The sequence below is a fragment of the Psilocybe cubensis genome, chromosome 7 (genome assembly GCF_017499595.1).
Source record: "Psilocybe cubensis strain MGC-MH-2018 chromosome 7, whole genome shotgun sequence".
Classification (NCBI taxonomy): Eukaryota; Fungi; Basidiomycota; class Agaricomycetes; order Agaricales; family Agrocybaceae; genus Psilocybe; species Psilocybe cubensis.
Genome location: NC_063005.1, coordinates 653,985 through 675,921, shown reverse-complemented (window position 1 = coordinate 675,921; position 21,937 = coordinate 653,985). Strand labels below are relative to the sequence as shown.

General features: G+C 46.9%; 10 protein-coding genes across 10 annotated transcripts; 6 read left to right on the top strand and 4 right to left on the bottom strand.

The window, feature by feature from the left end:
- Positions 1 to 896: 896 nt before the first annotated feature.
- On the top strand, positions 897 to 1,592 carry JR316_0007767 (uncharacterized protein; the record flags this gene model as incomplete). Its single annotated transcript, XM_047893491.1, has 1 exon — positions 897 to 1,592. One exon carries the CDS (start codon positions 897 to 899, stop codon positions 1,590 to 1,592), a length of 696 nt encoding a protein of 231 aa, XP_047746806.1.
- Positions 1,593 to 2,258: 666 nt separating this feature from the next.
- Positions 2,259 to 3,434, top strand: JR316_0007766 (uncharacterized protein; the record flags this gene model as incomplete). Its single annotated transcript, XM_047893490.1, has 4 exons — positions 2,259 to 2,447; positions 2,572 to 2,925; positions 2,984 to 3,079; positions 3,135 to 3,434. 4 exons carry the CDS (start codon positions 2,259 to 2,261, stop codon positions 3,432 to 3,434), a joined length of 939 nt encoding a protein of 312 aa, XP_047746805.1.
- Positions 3,435 to 3,719: 285 nt separating this feature from the next.
- JR316_0007765 (60S ribosomal protein L11) lies at positions 3,720 to 4,434 on the bottom strand (the record flags this gene model as incomplete). Its single annotated transcript, XM_047893489.1, is given in 4 exon segments — positions 3,720 to 3,725; positions 3,781 to 4,238; positions 4,312 to 4,372; positions 4,387 to 4,434. 4 exon segments carry the CDS (start codon positions 4,432 to 4,434, stop codon positions 3,720 to 3,722), a joined length of 573 nt encoding a protein of 190 aa, XP_047746804.1.
- Positions 4,435 to 6,554: 2,120 nt separating this feature from the next.
- JR316_0007764 (E3 ubiquitin-protein ligase RNF114) lies at positions 6,555 to 7,682 on the top strand (the record flags this gene model as incomplete). The annotated part of the gene is made up of 4 exons (XM_047893488.1): positions 6,555 to 6,612; positions 6,671 to 6,772; positions 6,831 to 7,254; positions 7,322 to 7,682. 4 exons carry the CDS (start codon positions 6,555 to 6,557, stop codon positions 7,680 to 7,682), a joined length of 945 nt encoding a protein of 314 aa, XP_047746803.1.
- Positions 7,683 to 8,065: 383 nt separating this feature from the next.
- JR316_0007763 (uncharacterized protein) lies at positions 8,066 to 9,196 on the top strand (the record flags this gene model as incomplete). The annotated part of the gene is made up of 1 exon (XM_047893487.1): positions 8,066 to 9,196. One exon carries the CDS (start codon positions 8,066 to 8,068, stop codon positions 9,194 to 9,196), a length of 1,131 nt encoding a protein of 376 aa, XP_047746802.1.
- Positions 9,197 to 10,743: 1,547 nt separating this feature from the next.
- JR316_0007762 (uncharacterized protein) lies at positions 10,744 to 12,369 on the top strand (the record flags this gene model as incomplete). Its single annotated transcript, XM_047893486.1, has 3 exons — positions 10,744 to 10,921; positions 10,989 to 11,372; positions 11,441 to 12,369. 3 exons carry the CDS (start codon positions 10,744 to 10,746, stop codon positions 12,367 to 12,369), a joined length of 1,491 nt encoding a protein of 496 aa, XP_047746801.1.
- Positions 12,370 to 13,248: 879 nt separating this feature from the next.
- Positions 13,249 to 15,364, bottom strand: JR316_0007761 (Efflux pump radE; the record flags this gene model as incomplete). Its single annotated transcript, XM_047893485.1, has 13 exons — positions 13,249 to 13,330; positions 13,392 to 13,508; positions 13,570 to 13,648; positions 13,721 to 13,948; positions 14,006 to 14,078; positions 14,140 to 14,168; positions 14,218 to 14,254; positions 14,304 to 14,539; positions 14,601 to 14,640; positions 14,698 to 14,906; positions 14,955 to 15,025; positions 15,089 to 15,164; positions 15,220 to 15,364. 13 exons carry the CDS (start codon positions 15,362 to 15,364, stop codon positions 13,249 to 13,251), a joined length of 1,422 nt encoding a protein of 473 aa, XP_047746800.1.
- A 310-nt stretch (positions 15,365 to 15,674) lies between these two features.
- Positions 15,675 to 16,940, bottom strand: JR316_0007760 (uncharacterized protein; the record flags this gene model as incomplete). Its single annotated transcript, XM_047893484.1, has 1 exon — positions 15,675 to 16,940. One exon carries the CDS (start codon positions 16,938 to 16,940, stop codon positions 15,675 to 15,677), a length of 1,266 nt encoding a protein of 421 aa, XP_047746799.1.
- A 960-nt stretch (positions 16,941 to 17,900) lies between these two features.
- JR316_0007759 (Nucleolar protein 8) lies at positions 17,901 to 19,711 on the bottom strand (the record flags this gene model as incomplete). The annotated part of the gene is made up of 4 exons (XM_047893483.1): positions 17,901 to 18,349; positions 18,403 to 19,313; positions 19,361 to 19,439; positions 19,516 to 19,711. 4 exons carry the CDS (start codon positions 19,709 to 19,711, stop codon positions 17,901 to 17,903), a joined length of 1,635 nt encoding a protein of 544 aa, XP_047746798.1.
- A 204-nt stretch (positions 19,712 to 19,915) lies between these two features.
- JR316_0007758 (Nucleoporin nup40) lies at positions 19,916 to 21,315 on the top strand (the record flags this gene model as incomplete). Its single annotated transcript, XM_047893482.1, has 6 exons — positions 19,916 to 20,086; positions 20,137 to 20,154; positions 20,217 to 20,344; positions 20,404 to 20,509; positions 20,567 to 20,866; positions 20,923 to 21,315. 6 exons carry the CDS (start codon positions 19,916 to 19,918, stop codon positions 21,313 to 21,315), a joined length of 1,116 nt encoding a protein of 371 aa, XP_047746797.1.
- Positions 21,316 to 21,937: the final 622 nt, after the last annotated feature.

Here is a 21,937-nt window from a genome sequence, read left to right as displayed (position 1 = left end):
GCCGCAAGATGGAGGTGGCCGAAGCTTCGACTCTTCACTGCAGCATTTTTGACCAGATCCCAAACGAGGTAACTGCAAGGATATTCTATCAAGGAACCGAGAGTTGGAAGGAAGCCCTCGATTTCGCCGCCCGTGGTCGCACTAAGGATAGAACGAGGACCGTGCCATTTCCAGACCTTGTTTCAGGAGTGTGCAAACACTGGAGAGCCCTCGCACAAAGTACGCCCGAGTTGTGGACACAAATACAGCCCCCAACTGCTGAAGGATGTATCGCATGGATGTCGAACTGGTTCGAAAGGTCAAAAGCGTTGCCCGTCGCCGTAATTATGGACAACAAGGCATGGGCAAGGAACACGAATCGTCGGGATCCATTATCGGAAACCATATTATTCGAGATCCTGGATTTTGTGGAAGTTTTCGCACATCGGCTACACCGTTTTGACATTCGGGTGGAGCTCGTTCCGGTGCAGTACATCTCTAGGATCCTTGGGAAGGCGACTGGGCTTCAGCAGCTTTCCCTTTGTCAGACATATACAAGTGTACCGTTCATAGGAACGCCACACACAGAAGCGGTGTTTCACACCAGCAACTCATCCTGGCTTGAGCAGTTAACTGGCTTACAAAGGCTCAGATATCAAGGCCTGCCACTCCCATATACCCCCCAGCTGACCTGCTTGGAGGTACACAAACTAAATTTACCATTTGCGGACATCTCAGTGCTCTTCGGAGACAACTGTCGGCTCAAATATCTCATCCTCCCTGATCTATACCCTATAATACCAAGTATCGCCTTATCTGGTCCTCGAACTCGAGTAAACTCCCTACAGTTTATTGCAGTCAGCAATAACAAAAGTCCTTCTTTAAGAACGTCCACATACCTGTTTTCCTGTCTTGATATGCCAAATGTCACGTATTTGGAGTTGGACCTCGACACAAGTATTTTTGGGGTGTTTGGTCAGTCCCTTTCTTCATCCAAAATCCACACCCTAAGAATAAGGAACGCTCTACCTATCGTTCGCGAGGCTGAGAACGAAGATACCAATGTTCTTCGGTCGTTTTCATCACTGCAATCCTTGGAACTTATACGGGTATCAGCAAAGACATTACTGGATAGATTTACTGTCTCCAGTGGAGGAAAGTTTCCCAATCGAAAGCCATCTATGGGCTCCATAATTGACTCCAATGGCCTTCCTCCTGCAGTCCTCCACGCAAAATCAAAGGGATCCGAGGATTCCCTTGAGGCGGTATGGCCTAAATTGCACACGATATCGCTTGATACAATGCTAGCAGATGATGTAGTGTCCTTGATATCCTTCATAACATACCACAAAGGAATTCGTTCCCTCAATTTATCGTACTTGGCCATGCGACATTTACGGTTCTTGAGAAGGAAAGGCAATACAGTGATCACATCTCCTCCAATAATTCTATCTGGAAGGGGGTCTCCATTTGAGGAAGATAAAGATATTGGGACTGCAGATGTGGAGGAGTGGTTGAGCGTTATGGTTCATTTGGATTTAATGGAAGATACCCTCGACCTTGAAAGTTTGTTGCCATCCACCAAGGAAGTTCCACTGGTACAACTACCTTAGCTCCTGCTTACTGGTGTACCAAGGAATTCATTAGTAATGGAGTTATCAAACAATTATTCCACAAGCTTACAATGGCCAAGGGTAGTTATCGATCTTGCCTGACTATCCCTGACAAGCCTAATTAACGCGACGCGTAGAATCATCTATCACGTGATCACACCTAGCTCCAATCAGGAGCAAATAACGCGGAGGAACGCGTCTCAGTGTCATGTTTAAATGGAATCCCACTGCTAAGCGACATTCACGCCTCGAAGGCGTCCATCCAGGCTCCAGAACATTTTCCTAAGACACAACACGATCACCTTTAAAACTTGGACGTTATCCTATTGGAAATCGCATCTATCCATACTATTTCTCACTCTCGTTGGATCGGCGCGTTTACCTGTTGACGCGAAGTTTAAATCACAATGCCTGCTGCACACTGTTCTATCTGCCTCGAACACATCCCCATCGACTCTAACAAAAAATTCCTTGTATTTCCATGCGGTACGCGCTTCAAAACACTATATGGACCATGTTCACGTTTCACACTTTGTTTTTCATCCAGGCCACGGATGGTGTAAACCATGTACCAACAAGCTCTTCCGAAGAGACGCTGACACTCCCATGCCCTGCCCGAACTGCCGAAAACACATCAGCAAAAACCAGGGGCACGCGCTTTTCGTCATGCTCGTCGACGATTCAGTGTCGCAGCATGCTGCCCTTGTTGAGGGAATGAACAAGATGGGTCCTGACACCCCACTGATCAGCGTCAAGAAGGCAGGAAAGAAGCTCGAGGCGGTCGTCAAGGACCATATCGATAAGCGGCAGCAGCCAGAAGGGAGCAGCAGTAGCGGCAGCGGCAGTGCGAATGTAGTAAGTATACCTCTTTGTTGCCTCCTCTGCACACAATGTCACCATCAACATGAATATCATTTTATTTCTTCTTTTTTGATGCCACTGCGTACCCTTTTCCTACTTTTTTCTCCTCAACATCAAGACCGCACTCCTCAAGGCAATTGAAGACTTCAATGAACGCATAATCCCCCTTTTCACCCAATCGCTCGACCAGCAAGCCCAGATAAAGCTCCTTCTGGCTGACCAACAAACCTACGTCCGTCAGCGCGACAATCTCTCCAAGGAACGCGACGAGCTGCGCCAAAAGAACACCAAGCTGGAGACAGACATGCAAAAATCCGCACGCCAGCGTTCCGACGCGCTACAGCTCGCAGAAGACGCGAAGAAGAAGCTGGAGGAGGCATACAAGTCTTCTACAGGCTGGAAGCAGAGGGCGGAAGATATGGAGAAGGAAAAAAATCGGTTGGTGGATATTCTAGAGCGTCAAAAGCAAACAGTAAGTGGTGTAACACTTCGTTTGGAAATAAAAGTGACAGAAGATAATTGTACTATAGGCCCAAGAGCGATTGAAGGTTCAGAAAAGCGAAATAGCTTCACTGAAGCGGAAACTAGAAGACGCAGAACGGGAGCCCGCTCACGACGTTTCTCATGTACGCTTTCAGATTTCTCTACTAATATCCTGCTCTACATATCCAACAATAACAGGGGAGCCATACATTGGGACACGATCAGTCGAGAACTCAGCAAAGTATTACAGTATCATCACCACCACAACCTTCTTTACGCCACATCGAAAACCAACCACCAGATACGTTGGATTTCGTCGGAATGCCTCCTCCAAAATTTGGTTCCCAGTGGCAGATTTCGAAACCTCACAACGGAGGGGGTTTCAAGAAGCTACGCCTGAACACAGAGACTTGCTTGCCACTGGAGTTGGATAGCAAGAACCGACCAACGAAAGCGGTAGCACTAGGACCAAAGCAAACCGTGCGCGTAAGGCGATGATGCGCCGAGTGCATCTATTTCGAAGAAATGTACATTAAATCTATTTCATAACATTTTTACCATGTTATGTTGCACTAGCCATGAGAAGCAGCTTTCATTCACCGGGGAAAACATGAGGCGACTTTAGTAACACACAAGACAGATCATAATCCTGGTATCAGCTGTTCATGTCAAAGAATAAAAAAAAAGAAAAAAGACGGTTCATGCAAGCGTATACATGCCATATAGGATAACAACTAACATAGAGTGCATGGATGATGAGATGAATGCAATTGGGTTGATGATTTATTTCTATTTGGAAAGAATTAGACACACAGTTTGTGAAACAAGTACAATAGATACGCACAAGGATAATACCATCGAAGCGTTGTTTGAACCAAGCCATCGTATCCTCCTTCTTAATGCGATGGGAGAAACCAACCCGGGCCTTCTGCTGCCTCCTCCTTGCAACCCGGGCACCGGGACGTCCCATCACAACGTAAAAGTCCATTCCGAAAATGCCAATGCCGGGGTCATATCGCGCACCCAAATCGATATGTTCCTGAATTCCAAAGCCGAAGTTTCCAGTCTCCGAAAAGTTGCGGCGCCTTAGCTCGTACTCCTTGACCTTGAGACCACGTTCCAAAATTTCCTCAGCCTTAGGCCCACGGATGGTGACGTGCACGGCGATTTTCTCATTACGACGGATACCGAAAGTGCGGACAGTGTAGCGGGCTTTTGAGGTCACGGGTGTTTGGCCGGTAAGTTGCTCGAGAACCTTGGAGGCACGAGTGAGACGATCTCCAGATTCACCAACGGAAATGTCTGGACGACGACAACAACAAAACAGACGTTTAGCACCTCCCCAACGCATGCAATAAACAGGGCAGAAACGCACTGATCACGAGCTTCTCAATACGAGGCTCCTTCATGACATTGGTGGGAGTCGTTTTTTCGGCCTGGAGGATCATACGGTCAGCATCATCCCAGCGAGCAGCAAGGGTGTCTCGTCACTGACCATTTTGTTGGGGGGGTGGTGGTTGCTGGTGTTTCCTACCTTACCCAAGACAGCTCTTGTTTGGGACTGTCTGCACCATCGGTGGCTGAACCTTATTTTCATCATCTGCACATAACCCGCAAATGTCCGTCACTATTTTAGGCTCCGCTCAGCCGTCTTGTTTCCGCTTTCTTTCCTTTCTTGACCGACTCGATTCGACTCGGTCTTGCTGACGCGCGTGGAAATTGCTCAATTTTTTTTTGATTTCTCTCCTCATTCTGCGGCGCTTCATAACACGTCGACGTTCGATTGTTCTGGAAGTAAATAAATGAAACATTTTTTGTTCACAAATCTATCAGCACCACCTCTTCTTGGAAATTCGAACTGCTCAATCTTCATCAGGGTTCCTGCCGCTCGGTTTGATTGACAATCTCACAAACTTGCAGATGATTTGTGAAAAAAAATCACAATTTCTCACCCCAGCCCGGGCATACTTTCTCCGGAAGGTTGTATACAGTTTATCCAGCAATCTCCAAAACCAATCTAATACAAATGCGTTATATATCCCAGCATGCTTGTTGGAAAGGCAAATTTTGCTAGGCTCATCTGGAGTGGACAGCGTGCCTTGACTACAACTGTTTCTTTGATCCATGAAACATCTCGATCACACCTACATACTTCTCATGATTCTGCTGCGAATTCTACCTAGCGGACTCCTTCATGCTCCAACTGTAATCATGATCGTTGATGGTCATATGCATGCACCCGGCCTTTCGAGTTGCGAGTCTTCTCCACGCCTGCGCTGAAGCCATGGGTTCCTCTTCGGACGCCCGTCGTCTAGCAAAGTGCGTGCTTCAATATGGTGTTTGCTTTCTTTAGCTGATCTATCTAAGTTTATCATCAAGGATCTTGGCGCATCGATGTTCTTCATTTGTCGCTCTAAACCTTTAAGGCACACTATTATTGGCACTTTGCTTGCCTATATGACATGTCCTCATTATGACCTCAAAGTCGCAGCCGTTTCGATATCCGTGTTGTATCGGCTGCGTCATACAAACTTACCCAACTACATGCAATCGTCCGTCTCAACGGCCGTCAGAGACCTGCCCTTTGAAATTTTGGGACTAACACTGACATGAAAATTGTCCGATGCAAACGACACAATTCGGGATACGGACATGGGCGGCCAGTAGTTTCCGCTATGATTGTCGTTTGTCTATGAATACGCAAGGTCTGTTTTCAGCGAGTTTCAGCGCTTCAGGCGCCTAAAATTACAGCCAGTACCCAAAACCGTCTTTGAATCAAGCGGGGTAGCGGTTCCCTAACTACCTGCCTGTTGATTACCAGGAGAGTTGGTTCGATTCAGACTGACTGTTTGCTGACTCAGGGTGAGCCAGCAGCGTAGGCCAGCAGCTGCATGTGAGAAAAAATCAAGAGAAACCGCTACCACAGGTCGGTGGTGAATGTCCTCCGTGATGATTTATCCGAATCGAGGTGGTACCTTGAGGTGCTCAGCTAGCCGAGTGTGCAGTCTGACGGATGGCGTACGCCAAAAAGCCATATTTTCTTCATCTAGGACAGGCCTGAACGCGTTCCAAAACCCTCTCGATAGAGCACTAGAGCGGCAGCGACCAATGGGACCAGCGGAAGAGCAGGTCAGTGATCGTTCTAAAATTGTCTTGGCCGGTGAGACGAGATTTCCTGATCTGGAGTGGCCGAACGCGGTCCTTCTGAGCCTCCGACAAACCTCGACCAATTAATTCATCTTCACTGCTGACTTCCTGCTGTTTGGGGAAAGGCTCGTGTGTGAGCAGTCGAACGCGCGTCGATTTGTTTTGATTCCCTACGAGCCAGTCCGGACGCCACTCGACCGAAATACATGACAGAACTCGGCGTGGCCAAGATCATATCCAGCTCCCTCTATATCAGCCTCCTTTAGAACGACAGTGCACTTGCCTTTTCGTCATATCTCCTAGACGTTTCTTGACATTCCCTTCTGGATCTTATAAAGCGCTCTCAGCTCACCCTTTCCTTCTCACTTTGAATCATCTTACCTTGTCCTTGCCAGCTCTGTAAAACTGACTTTCTCCAACTTCCAAACCGTGTCTGCTGTTTCCCGAAATTTACGGGATTTGCTTCCAAGTATGCCTTCATGTCGAATTTGTCTCGAGGCGCTGAAAAAGCCTGTGTCTCTTCCTTGTGGTAAAGTTCTATTATTCGATGAAATTCTGGGGAAACAGACTTAAACAGAGTTTGAAAGGCCATATTTTCTGCAGTGACTGTATCGTTAAAACCGTCCAGGCGGTAAAGCCATACACTCATCTCCACCCCTGCCCAATATGTCGCTCTTTCTACAACATAGGTCAGTATACACTAGGAAACTCAAGGTATTGATCGCTTTGTGCTGACATTGCACTCAGCACCTCTAAACTTCAATATTGTCCCGCCTAACCTGCGGCCTTTCGTGACACCCAGTATCCGCAGGCTCTACATCGATGATCCTCCCTCACAGCAGGCGTCCACAGACGCCAAGGATACTTCAGAAAATCCCGACATCAAGGAGTCCTCTCCTTCCGATGTCAAAGAACCTTCTCCCCCGGTGGTCAAAGAACCACCTGCGATGTCTGCCTCCGCCCTTGAGCTTGCGCGGCTCCGTGCGGAGAACCAGGCACTGCGGAACAACTGCTCCATGTGGCGGAAGCGAGCAGAGATGCACGGAACCGCAAACCTGGGCTTACTCAACTTTGCGCGGATGGTGCGCGACCAAGCTTCTATGCTGGTGCGCGAGCGCGACGAGCTCAAACGACACTGCCATGCTCTCAAACGCAAAATGCAAGATGTCGAGTACGTTCCAGCTGCTATTCATTATCTGTTATCTTTCCTCATAATTTGTTTTTGACGTTTCGCTTAGATTAAGCCAATATCCTGAACTGGCCCCTATAGGACCTTTCCTACAGCTCACTACGGACGCCCGCGAGCACCAAAGCCGCTCTGGATCCCCGGATCCAGACTCCGTGCTCTTTGCTCCACATCCAATTCAAGTCTTCGACGAGCATCCAGAAGTGATGCCTGCCCAACAATTCACTAGTCACCATCAACCCGAAGCGTTCTCAGGGTCTTCGTCTTCTACGGATGCAGACATCTCGCGACCGAGGAAGAGAATGAAGCCCGATACTCCCTCTCCCTCATTGGATGAGATGGCTCTGTCTGAGGTCGGCGACGTACTCTCACGAATCGCCGCGCTGACATCGACTGCCAGCCGTCCTTCGTAATGCACCGCACATGTGCATGCGTGTGCGGCGGCGGCGGGTCATGCCATTTGACAGATAGACTCGGACTAGATTTTCATTTTACATACCAAATTTTCTTGTACGCAAATTTTTTCTTTGCAGTTTGTCTTCCGAATGGGCGCACCGCGGAGGTGTTGGGGTTATATTATTTTTATCACTTTCTGTTGGTTCTACAAGGTCCTGGGCCCTTTATATTCGCATTGACGTCATACGCATTTGTATCATATTGCAATTCAATAAAAATTACAAAAAAATTGCCTAAAATTGCAGGATGATACGTGATTGACTGGCGCTTAGATATAGGGCCATTGACAATTTAGAAGTTGTCCATAGTCGCAAAATAAGCGCTTTGAACATTCTCGGGAATGAGTCTGGACCCCGTAAAAGGGCACGTGAGCGGAAGCGTGGTAGAATCTCTCACGGAGAGCAGTTCGTCCAAGGCCGGCGGCAACTTGATCCTTTACTCACTCTATGACTGGCAAAATATCCCAACTATCCATTTGTCGGCCATCGGTCTGCCCATTCTTCCGTACAAATTTGAGCACGGTATACTAATAGTCAAAATGATGACAAGGCCTCGTCCAGGACCACCTCCGTTTGACCACCCAGACGCGGACGTTATTTTGCGATCATCCGACCTGGAGCCTGTGGACTTCCGAGTCTTCAAGTTGCTGCTTTCCCTTTCTTCCCCATTCTTCTCAGATATTTTCACGCTTCCCCAGCCAATACCATCGAACCCATCATCTTTCTACTCTGATGAGTACCAGGAAAGCAGTAAAGGGTTACCCGTTATACAGATGTCCGAAGATAAGGAGACATTGACACTCCTACTTGGGCTCTGCTTCCCCATCAGCGCCCACGAAACACCTAGGATTTCCTCTTTACAGGAGATACAGAAGGTCGCAGAAGCGGCAGTGAAATTTGAGATGGACGGCATTGTGAGGTATCTCCAGCGCGAGCTGGTTGCGCCCCGGTTCATCGAGTCGCAGCCGGTTCGTGTGTTTGCGATCGCGTACCGTTACGGGTGGGACGCGGAGGCGAAGAAGGCGGCGAGGCATACGCTCCGGCAACCCGTCGATACGCCGTTCGTCGCTGAGCTCGAGCTGATCTCGGGCGCGACGTTGTTCCGACTCAGAGAGTACCACCGCGTCTGTGGCGAAGTAGCTAGCTCGCGCGCGCGGCTGCAGCCTGCTCTCTCCGAATTTGACGATGCCTGGACATGGATATCGTGTAAGATGTGTCCTTCTGCGTGGAAGAGCCGGAGTGTCAACTTCCCGGAGGCAAGGAAGTGGTGGGTGGATTGGATCGAGGACGTTGCTGAAGCTCTAAAGCTCAAACCTTGGGGAGAGACGGTGCGGAATTGGGACCTCCGCAACAAGGCTCTCGATCATGCAGCAGGCTGTCCGCAATGCAATTTACACGCCCGGGAGGACCTTGAGGCCTTTTCGCAAATCCTTGCTGTCGAGATCGAAAGAGACATATCATCGGTTAGTTGAATCATAAGAGTATAAGTTACTCTGATTAATAGATCCCAAAGGTGGATTTGGATATTTGTTATGATGACTGGAGTCAGGTTTCGGCATCTTCGACAGAATAATAGTTCACATCTGGCGTCTGCGCTTCCCTGGTATTAGGCTTCGTTGGAAATCGGCCTTACAATTATGATGAAAGATGTCAGTAATTTTTCCACTTTCGATTGATCGCAAAATAATGATCTTTTTAGCCCGTTGTTAAATGATTTTGACCCTGCTCTAAACGATATCGCCATGTATTCCATGATCTAACCGTAAATTGTGACTGGTATCTACGCTATAAATACTACGATCTGGGTTGTTCTTCCTTCGACACTTCCGCCAGCACCTCGCACATTCTGTATCTTTCCAAGACCCCAGGCGCCTCTAGGACTTTGGGACGTGACCGCACGAAGAGTTTAATATGATCGACAACCGCACTCAAACTGTGCGGAACGATTCGCATAGGATTTCCATTGCTCTATATGCTTTTCTCTCCCCTGGCTGCGCGGATATCGTCTCTTTTAAAACAATCATTACTGTTTTTGCTTTCACATCTGCAGGCTGTATATCAGCCTGATATCGTCCCGTTTCTGTCATTCCTCCCGCCTCGACTGACGGGAACAAATTCTGAAAACGAACAACGCACTGCTTACTCACTGAACTGTATAGCAGTCGTGACCTGGAGAACCCATATACAAGCTATCCGATAGTCTACGATCATAGAAAATGTGATCATCATAGTAGACTCAGAAGCGTTGATGCCTACCGGAAACGTTTCGTAAACGTCGCACTAGTAACCTGGATTTGACGGAAAGCTTGAATATGCAGCTAAGTAAGTGAATAGATTCCCTAGTAACTAAATAATTGGGCATTGACGTTGCGGGTAGTGAAAACATTCAGCCTGGCTTTGGCAGCGCCTTCAGGATGAGCTCGGAGATGATGCATCAAATGATATGATGTACGGGACGCAATATCTGGTATATTTAGTCTATGAGGAGTACCTTTCTCGATATATGCTCATCAGGCGTATCTTTATCCTCCTTGACAACATTGGGAAAATTCGTTTGCTTTTTGTACACCATTTTATCTTTCAGTAGTAAAACATACTCTCATTGCCAAGTTTTCTGAGCAATCTGTATCTTTCTGAAATTATATGCAAATTGGAACTTACGAGGCCAAATGCCCAATAATCTATCTCCTGATATTGCATTAATTGGGAATGACGCATCTCAAATCATGCTGTGCAGTAAAAAAGACTTCAGAGCAACGGCAATCCATGCATCAGTCAAACCCGGCTGAATAAGTGATGCAAATCCCCCAAACAACCAACGCGCCCCTTACATGGGCTTCAGGGACAAATGCGGCCGGAGAGCCTGATCACGTTCTGTTAGGCGTGTAAACTTAACTCTCGCTTTAAGCTCGGCTGTTTTCTTGTTTTATAACCACCCCCACCTTGGAGATTGGCTTTCTCTCTTTCTCGAGCTATTTCCTCAGAGTCCTGCTAGTGGTATCCGGCCGATCGGCACTTGATGTCTGGTTCTGCAAGACAGGTTATCGTCGATGACAACGACAGCACCATTGTTTACTCTCCCAATTGGAGTTCGCAGTTTGCGGCAGATAAAGACAATCAAGGAAACTTTGGAAAAACCTTGAGGTCTACCCTTCATGGCACGAATAGCAATGGGACCTTTCAGTTTCAGTTCTCCGGTACGCCCTGTATATATTCAGAACCCACCCTTTCCTCTCTGATCAATCAGACATACCGGTCGTTCAGGAACGCAGATAGAAGTGTTTGGTTCTCTGAATATGAAAAACACCTCAGGAATACTGGATCCAACATGGGATTGTCAGATTAATACAACAAGTATTGGTGCTACTGCACCATTTCTCTTCCCAGAAAACAACTGGAGCCTGTGTTCTGCGGATAACCTACCCACTGGTACCCATACCCTAACTTTAACTACGCAAAGTCACCGCCGGACGTTCTTGTTTGACTACATCCAATACACACCTTCCAATCCTAATGACTTGAATGACGCGTTGGTTAAGGTTCCTCCTACAGACCCTGAAATTGTATACGATAGCAGCTGGTCCAATTTGGCAAATATTGCAAACATAACGAGAACGAAAGGGTCCACAATGACATTCAACTTTACAGGTACAACTCACACACAACATCTTCGACTATGTATTTTATTGATGCTAATGTGCAATGCTAAACCACAGGGATCAGCGCTACTTGGTACGGGATTGTGCCTTCGGAACTCCCCCCTACTTCGTCCCAAGGAACCTACGCGATTGACGGTAACCCCGCCATGCCATTTGTGCTTGCTGGACTGTCTCCAAATTCCGTAACGGAATACAATCAGATATTTATTCAGACGCCGCAGCTCAGTCCTGGACCTCATACGATGACCGTGACTTACGAAGGGGACACAGAATCCACCCCGCTGACTTTGCAATATATCCTCGTTCAAAACGTGACTGAGGGATCAAAATCGATCACATCATCAGCCTCCGCATCCTCGGAGACGTCCTCTAACGTTTCCCTATCTGCCATGAACGACAAAAAACAGAATGTCGCCGGCATAGTCTCTGGCGTTTTGGCTGTCGTTATCGTTATATGCCTCTCCGCGTTCATTTATCTCAAATACATCCGTGACAGAAGAAAAGGAGCGGGCACTCCACGCTGGGAAAATATTGTCAAACCGTTTAGCATATCCCGAGCGCCACGCCGTGTAGTCGAGTCAGCAAGCATGTCGACGATAGGGTTGTTTGGCCCATCTGATGATACTACCCGGCCTAATCACCCGCGACCTACCTCAGGCTTTACCATCCCGACCAGAACACGACCACGGAGTTTCCTTAGAGAGCCTACAGTTCCACCCCCGCTGCCCGATCTGCCTCAGGTGCAGTCTACACCACAGCCCAAGCCAAAGTTAAAACCCATTCAGACGACCTTCAACAACCCAGAACAGCCTCAGGCAAGTGGTTCACGGCCGCCTAGGAGACCCAAAAAGAAGAAAGAGCCACCCAAAGTTGCGGTTAACGATCTGGATGAAAATACGTCGTATTACGGAGGGTATCAGACGTGGGGTCAGACGAAAGCGCTGGAGGCCGCGTCGGGTGCGAGAGCACGAGATTCCTATATTTAATGTATATAATAGTTCGTTCTGCTGCATCTGTGCTATCTTTGTTAGAGTACCACACTCTGTCCACTCCTTTTGCATGTTATACCCGAGATTCCATACAATCAACGCAAGCATTAAATTTCTTCTACGAGTTTCCTGGCCACTCTGAATTCAATGATAGAGTCTAAGTTGTACACCAAATAGGAATGCTTCATTCAATTCAAGATGATGCAACAGGTTTCTGTGCTATCCAATATTTTCAAATTGTCGTGAAACGCTGGAACGTTGTGGTTGTTTGAGCCTTGAGGGGTGTCAGCGTGGCGTGTCACCTCATAAGTCCAAGCCTGCTCATAAGCCGAAATGGCCGACAGTCGGAAAGTGGCTGTGCAGTTTACAATTTCGATCGTGTTTCATACGTAAGCAAATTTAAGCGCCGGCTCGCGTCCTGCAAGATGCCGAAAAGTGAATAGATTAGGGGGGTCATCCCAGGTTAGTGACATGCCCTATTCGCCTTTCATATTGGTATTTTTCCTGTCAATTCTTGGTACGTTTTTACATTGCCTTGGAAGAATTTTTTGATGGGATAGTGTAACCAGTTAATAGCCGTTTTAGGCTTATAAAAGACTGTTTCCCCTCTTAATAACGTGTTTGATTAGGGTGACACTGCTACATACGACATATAAGCGATAAGGTAACCAATACATCATATCACAGGGATGTCAGCGCTCAATTAAAGACCCCATGAGTAGGCAGTGTATCAGAATCAGGTTCAAGCATTAACGTTAACTCCGATATGACCGATTGTAATACCACGGGTTTGTCTAAAATCATCCTAACCTCGACATGATATCCTATCCGGGCCCTACTTTACGTATACACCTAGTTTGACAGGCATGTATTTCCTCAATTATCGTCGACAGATACAAAACCAACATCGACCCATGCCCTCAAGCGATCCCCATAGTTTATGACAACGCACAGTAATCTATAGGTAAAAGTAAAACCATTGAAATATGACATTAAGCTCGTAGGAGTAGGAACCTTACATGAGCGTCAACCAAGCAACCAATGCAAATACACTGTTAGTAACAACTATGCCAAAGCAGTTGATCATCGGAAGGACGATAGCAATCCCTCCTGCAACTATGAAAGATCGAAGGCCGCTTGATGGAAGTCGAAAAGGAAATTACTTTGCAAGAAAAATATGTCTAAGATAGTACATACCTATTGGCAGCCAGAGCTTCCGCACTTCTGGATTGCATAATGTCCACAAGATAAGCGGCACATGGGCCAAATGTCATTTCTGCCTGGTGGATCGGCAGATTTTGATCAGTTTTTAAGTCAAAATAGCACTGGTATGCTGCAACTAGGCTACGTACACCTAGGCCGTTGAGAAAGAGGCAAAAAAGACATATTGTCAAACCTAGCGTTCCATCGATAAAGCGTACAGTCAGGCCAAATGCGATAAGTGAGATTGGCACAAGAGTAGCAGCGGGAACAATGGCTACTCGTAGCCGATCCTCCGGATACCAAACACCAGCACGCTTCCTACGCCATTGAACTACCGTGTAGTCGGAAATTCTTCCTACTACAATAGCTCCAGCTTGAAGGTTCATATTATTCAATATGGTTTAAGAATACAGCATCTGATACCGCTTACCCATGTTCCCCAAGCCAGTAGGCAAGAAACACAATCCAACTAATGCTTCACTCGAAATGTTGTAACGTTCACCCTGTTTCAATATCAAGTAAGAGTCAAAGTTAACGCAATAGATAAACTCAGATAAAGCTTACGACAGTATAAACCAGAGGGACCAACATAACTTCATAAAAATCAACGATTCAATTTCTATAACGAAGACAAATGCATACCAAAGACTGTCATAACGGAAGCTGAGAGAATAACAGACTGTGGAGCGGTGAGTTTCGCCGTGAACGATGTAATGCTATATTCTTACGATTGACAATAAGATTGGACTGCGTAATAGCAACATCAATCGCAGTGGATTGAGGAAAACAAATCCGATGTCCCTTCCAGATTGATTGAAGCATTGGGATCGTGCCTTGTCGATTCCACGACTACCAGGGTGACTCGTTTCTGGGAAGAAGACGAACATCACAAAATATGAAAGGATGGCGAGGACTCCCAGGGATGCTTGCATAATTCTCCAGGAGTAGTAAAAGGCGACCCAGCCTGCATCAATAAGTTTGTCAGGGATAGTAGTAAGGACGAAATATAAATCAACAGTGGGCACCTCCTGCAACTGGAGCTAGAGATGGCCCGACGAGAATGGTCTGTGTCTTCTACGTCAGCAAAGGATCCACCAGGCAAGTACATAAAATAGCACAAACTGCAAAAAAGATAGCCATAGCACCTCCTCGTTCCTCCAGTTTGTATATGTCTCCAATTACGCCGGCTCCTAGAACTTGACTTGGTGACGCACCGAGAGCCTGTAGGAAGCGCCAACATAAGAGCATAGGTATGTTCTGTGATATCGCCACACCCATAGAACCCAAGGCTACCAAGGGAAGGGAGTAGTTATAAATGATTCTTCTTCCATCTAGCACAATCTTAGTGATATGGTCATGAGAAAGTTTAGTACAGTTACAGAATGTCGAGTAGGCACCCCCAATCAATCCGCCAAGAGATGCTGCAATCCACGAGACACTTATCGCGTAACTGCATAATCGCACAATATTTAGCAGTCGGCCTTTGGCCAATATTCCGTTAATTGTGGCTTACTTTACGACGGATCCGGTAGTATTAAGATCGCTCGCAATTTGAGGGACAGAGGGGGTGAATGTCCCGTTTACAAAGACTAACCGAACGATTTTGGGAAAATCAACAGAACTAATGGTTAAAGTAATACTGACATGGTATCAGACCACACCACGAAACCAATCCAATGACGACTTTCTTCCTCCTTGTAGAAAAACGCGAGTATACGTCAATGGTAGATGTCTGACAACTCGGATTGCCTGCCAGTACCGATAGAAGGGGTGTTTCCTCAGTGCTCATACTGGTTTAAAGTAAGAGGGGAAATGAATCCAATAATTGAATAACTGGTCGTATTTAATCCGCGCATCAGCCATGGTCGATAGAAGCCTTGCCATCATGAGTCCAGTTCCAGAGATTAAGACTCGTAGCCGAAGGGCTTTCAGGTCTAGGAACAACCGCCCTACCTCCCTTTGGATACAAAAAACCCCTGTAAACCTTTTTTCTGCGTATTTGAATGTGTTGTAGACACCTAAAGATATCCCAACAAAAACACTAATGAGCGACGTCGTTCATTTGTTCTGCAGAAGCAGCGGATCGAAGTATCTCTGCACTACGGCAATCGTGAAAGCAGGCCAGATCCGCCATTTGATAATAGGTTATTGGTCGGCGCGGCTGTCTTCAAGTCAACTATGCTGCTCAACCACTCTTTAACGTCCTCTGTGGAGCCCTCATCGCCCTCCAAAGTACGTCTCCGGTTAAGTCGGAATAAAATATCCGGAGGGCTAGTAGAAACGGTATCGCCCTTTCTTTTTAAGAAGCTGAGATGTCGCATTGCTGATGTAGAGAGCTCAATGGTACGGACGCTTCTGTGACATTGTATGAATGAAATCAAGGATACAACGTCTTCTGCAATGGCTGTATCAAGACGAATAAAGGCGAGATTAGGCCAGGTCGCGACCGTTTCTTCCAATGGTTCAACGGTGATGTTGTGTGCGCGATAATCCACTCGACTGGCTTGGAGCATATGAGAGCCTATCGAGCGTTGCCGAGTCACCTCGCGCCTTGAGGGACTACTGTTAGTCGTGAACTTGCTCAACAGAAATTTAGCGGGTACATGGGTGAGCTCCAGTTTGCGTAGACTGGAAAAGGATTGTAGAAATTGAATTTCCTCGTGGTTTTCCACAGTATGCGGTGGAGCCACTAGACGAGGTAAATGGTTCGTAAATTTGAGAGTATCGATGTTTGCCGACGCCAGTGACTTTCCAAAAATAGCGGTAAGAGATGCGCTGCAATCCATCTCCAAGTATGTCACGTTGGGCATATCAAGAAACGAAAAAGGATAAGTCGAGTCCACGGATGCGATAGCGGCATTGATTGACAATGCAATGGTTTTAAGAGATTTAACTTGAATTGGTCTGCTAGGGGATTGAGGGGATGGGTGAATTGGGCGAAGGCCATAGAGCACCAGGTTTCGTAAACGACATTCCACTCCAAAGATTGTTTGCAAGTCGGAATATGTGAGTTGGAGGTCACGTACATCGAGCGAAACGAGATGCGGATTAAATGGAAGAGACAGTCCGGTGAATCTGAGGCGTGATAAGGAAGTAATATTGCACAACGAAGAGTAATCTCCGCCTTCGGCTAGATCAAAGGAAGTTCGTCTGGAAGACACATTGCAAAGCGAGAGCTGCTGTAGATACGTGGCTCTAGATGCAAGCTGGGAGAAGCCAGATAGTACGCTGATAGGGATGTCTTCTAACCGAAGGTCGAAGCGACATAACCGACTGACACAAACGTCTAACAGTGTTAGGATTTCTGTCATTAGTTTATCAATGCCGGGCAATTTTTTTTCGTCCAGTACGATTTCAACCTGCATAGACTTCGATCGCTGAATCCATTTTGATATCCACCGGAGACAAATTTCTGCAGTTGGGGGACAAATAAAAGTCCAAAGCTCCGGGGTTTCATGTGAGAGTGCCCTCCAGTGTCTGCATACCCCTGCAACGACTTCCGGGAATGGCAAGGCATGGATATAGGTGTCGTTTTCAAACATATTGTGCTTCCAGTTTTCTGTCCCTTCAAAGAAAATCTTTGCGATTACCTCGTTTGGTATTGGAGAGAACACATTGGGTTGGAGGATTTCGATCATCTGAACATGGCATAAGCAGTGACTTGGCGGTTACAAAGTATGAGATGATCCTACCATGCAACTACAAAAAATGCATGCGCAGGTTAAGACGAACTCAATGGTTAAAACTCAGAAAGGGTTTAGGGTGCATCTTGCCGAAGATAGCAGCGTGTGAGATGCCGCCTGGCACGTGAGAAGCGATAACATCAATTGCGCACAATGGAAACGGTAAAGGAAACGGAGGATACGGTAGCGGTAATGGTAATGGCGGCCACAGCAGCGCGAACAATAATGGTGGTTATAATCATATCTGGTACCGTGAACCAGAACCAGAGCCGCAGTTCAGCGGACATAGGGGAAGACGAAAATGAAAATTCTGGGAACGCAGGACACCACAGTTGCAACTTGGAACTGTGGTGCTACCCATAATGGTAACGCAAACGGCGGGCGATTGTGGTATCGTGAACCAGAGCCGCAAATCAGTGGATACCGGGGAGGAGGATTACAGACTGTGGTTTGTTGTTGTTGCAACGTAAATTCGGAAAACTACTGCTTTGAGTGGAGCGGCTTTGAAATTTGAGTTGGTAAAGTACGAACCACAATTCGACAGACACCGCGAATGCAATCTTAGTATGTTGTCTTTCCAGTTTAATGGAAACAACTCAGCAACGCTTTTGAAATAATTTGAGAGTATCAATTCTTCAAGCTTCAAAGCTCAGCATCGTCAACGCCTCCCCTCTTCCTCCTATTGACCTTGCCAGCCTCCCTGGACCTCCTCTTCCAATCCCTCGTCAAATCGCCCTTGCTCTCCTCCCATCGCTTCTTGATATCCTCTTCCGTACCAGTGCGATAGAAACCGACAGCTGGGTCACGCCAGTTCCAACCATTGTCTTTCGCGATGTCGTATACATCTCTTTGCCGTGCCCTGACACTTGCAGGCTCAGATAATGACAAAGGGAAGAAGAGAGCTTGTCGTGGGTTGAGGGAAAGTGGAGCTTGGATGTTTTGGCTTTGTTGGTATGGCTGGGACACTGGTATCGATGGAGCGTATGTTTCGTGGGTATGTGATTGCTGAGCAATGGGATCCTCGGCGAGAAAAGGTGCATCTTCGTCTAACTCGATGTCGAGATCCAGATGCCCGAGTAGTGAAAATCCACCTAAGGTTACAGTTTGAGCAAAATTTGTGGGAAAATTAAAAAAAGACACCAACCTTCGTCTTCCCTAGGCGCGAAAAGATCCTTTAAAGTAGGTTGTTTTGGAGGACTGACGGCTTTTTCAGGCTCCTTTCGATCTATGTCCATTCTTGCATCTTCATCTTCATCCTCCTCCTCGTCACTTTCGATATGTTGAGTTGCCTTAAGAGGCGCGTTTTTCGGCACAATCTCGAAATCAACGCGGTCATCGTCCACGAGCATTTTGTCACCTTTCACTAACTCATCAGCATCTATGTCGGAGCCCACGCTCTCTTGGCCGATCCAATCATCATCATCCTGGCCAAACAAAGAATTGAGAAGATTCAGTGTCTGACTCTTTTCCTGGGAAATATCAACAGTTTCTTGAGGTGCTTGAACGGGAACGGGAAAGATGGGTGCTATTGACTGCTGAACGGTCGAAGGCCCAGCGACAATTTCAGGAACAGCAAGAGATGGAGAAGGTGATGGAATGATAGCAGCTGGTTCGTCGTCACTTTCGCTACTTCTGCTGCTGCTGCTGCTGCTGCTAAGCTCGAATTCCCTCGGAGGAGATTTTCTGGAGGAACCTGAGACCTCCAAGTCTAGCCACATGCCCTTTAAATGCGTACTGCCGTACTTTGTCATATCAATGGTTTTTCGTCGTGCTCTGGAGTCGGGATCTTTGATGCGCTTTTTTTTCTTTAGACCTTTGTCGTCCGTCTTTGTTTTTTTTGGTTTCTTCACTTCCACAGGTTCGATCAATGGATGAGAGGGACGCATTTTGACTGGAGTCGTTATCCGACCGAGAGACGAGACTTTCCAGCCTGATTTTTGTGCAGCATTTTGGGAAGTTACAAGAGACATGTCTTCGCCATACACGCCAACATTCCGCTTTACTCGTTTCTTCTTGGGAGGTTCTTCTGCAGCCTTTCGGTTCTCCAGGGCGATTCTACTAGAAAATCAGATATTGTTCGCTAGATTGTCGTTAGGGCGCACCTCTCTGCAAAGTCTGGCTTCGCTTCCCCAAATCGAAGTTTAGCACCTTTCCAAGTAGAACCGCTTAGTAGGTTCATGCCTAATAAAGATCAAACGATATTCTTCAATCCAGTTCACAGCCGGTCCAAATGCAAGATACCACTGATATAACGTACATTTTGATAATTTCCCAACTGTAGTTTCCAAAGTCACATACCCAAACTTCCTAGGTTGTCCAACACCATCTGGGAGACCGAAACCATCTGCAGCTTTCACCGTTCCAAAAGTTGTCAATCGTCGCGATATATCCTCGGCGGAAATTGCTGGAGTAAGACCTGATACAATAAGCCTTTTGGTAATAGGTGCATCCATAATGGCGAAGCTTATAACCCTCCAATAAATCAACTGAATGATTTATATGACAGGGAGGCTTTGAGAATATTTTCGTCGCGTCCTCAAGAGTCAAGTGGTCTCAGATGGCTGTGCCATTGTTTGGTTAACCGAGGTTCAGTCAACAAGTTGACCTTTTCTTGTCCTCGAAGAGCAGACCATTGTGTTCAACCTTTTTCTGCAACAATGCCCAGTTCACCTTCATTTTCAGTGGCAGGAATGTCAGCATCGACGTCTTCGCACCACTCACCCAATCTCAATACATGGGGAAGTTCAAGTACAGGAAGTGCACTGTCCCCAGGTTTCGGTGACTCATTATCGCAATCAAGGAGCCACTACCAGTCTGGGTATCTTATGGTAAATTCCATGCTTTTGGCCCAACCTGAATGTTAATTGGCTTCCAACAGTCCGCTTCTCAAAGCAACGTACGCGTTTCGCGTCTCACTTATCTTATGATGAGGTGTTTGATACGTGTTGATGTTTAAAGGATGCCCCGCAAGAAAATCAACGCGTGAACGAAGTTCCTGTTGTCCAGACAAAGGCGAAGATGAACCACATACTCTCCAGAGGGACTGCTCCTGATTTTGGAATGGACTCGATGTTCCAAAGTTCCAGGTCAGTCACGCCATTTTGAATGATGTACGAATGCTGACACCCCACTTATGAACTTGTAGACAAAGACAGCCTCTAGCAGACGAAGATGCTCCTCCTACTAGCTCGATCAATGATATTCCTAACGAAATTAATCTCGATTCTAGCCCTGGCCGCTTCCAGACAAGGGTGCGGAATATACTGATCTTCCTAGCTGCAGTTGACTGACCTAATTTTCCGTATCAGCAAACTGGCAATGAAAGACCCAACTTCTCTTCTTCTCGCCGCCAAAATACCGCGCCTGCTCCCAGCGCGAGCCAAACAGTTCCGCCTCTATTTGTCATTGTGTTTGGGTATCCCCCAGACAAATACAGCCTTACCGTCGAATATTTCAGATCACTTGGGGAGACTATCGATGTGGACACAAGCAAAGATATTACCAACTGTTTCAAGATAGGATATGCTGATCCAGCCGATGCCGTGCGTGCTGTACGAAAGAACGGAGAAGTGCTCAATGGTACCTGGATGGTCGGCGCAAAGTGGGCCGTGCGTACAACGTCCATTCTCATCAGCGTCATCTTTATTCTAAATATTCATTCTAGGATGCGGCACAGGCAGAGGCCATTCTGGGACAACCAATCGCTCGATCGCCGTTTGGTGCATCTATCTCTTATAATCAAACCCCCGAATCTTCTTCCAACAATTCCAACGCAATGGCCGTCGATGAACCCTACTCTCCATCCCACAATGCAAACACTAGTACACCATCAGTCGGAACACCAATTAAACTCGCACCTTCCATGGCGGCGTTCCGAAAGGCCCCAGGTGTGTCGGGAACTTCTTCTAAGCCTGCTACTCCGCAACACGCAACATGGGGGTCAGGTCTACTTTCTACATCAATTAGCACTCCTGGACAAAAATCTACTGGAAGCGTCCAACCTTCGCCTAGTAAAGGTGTTATTGGCCAAATGTCCGATTTGATATTTGGTTGGTAACCGGGTGTGTAGACAAATTCCTCGTCGGACGTTTGATATTTTGAGTACATTATTGATAATACCCGCAATAAGGAGTTTCACAAACTGGGGATATCCTCACCTTCCTGGGTAGGCTCAGTTCAATTTATCCGTGTTTCCCGTGCGTGCGCTACGCATACCTGTCGTCCTGTCCGCCTCTGTCGTGCGTTTCCCTGAAGGTGGTAAAACATGAACGTGGCATTTGTCATTTTGTGCGATTTGCTTAGATCATCTTGTCAGCCAGATCTGTCTATTGGATTTATCCTTGCCAGAAGGAAATGGACATGCCATTGTCGTTATTTCCACTGAGAAACTGTCGGGATCATGTGATCATACCAGTCTTTTAGATCCAGTTTTTCGAGTCTTGCAGGTCCTTCAAAATCGCGTGCGCCACAGTCTAACAGGATGCTACACCGTTGCCACGGACTCGGGAGAAAACGTCGACGTTTGTATAACTCATGACCGATGTGAAACAGAAGGCACGATTTATTCGGAAAACTCTGCAGCTTCTGGGATCGGTCTGTGTTCTATTTACAACGCTCTAAGGAGCAGTCTTCTAAGGGAACCCAGCCAGAGTCAGCGGGCAGGGTTTGTCGGTGATAAA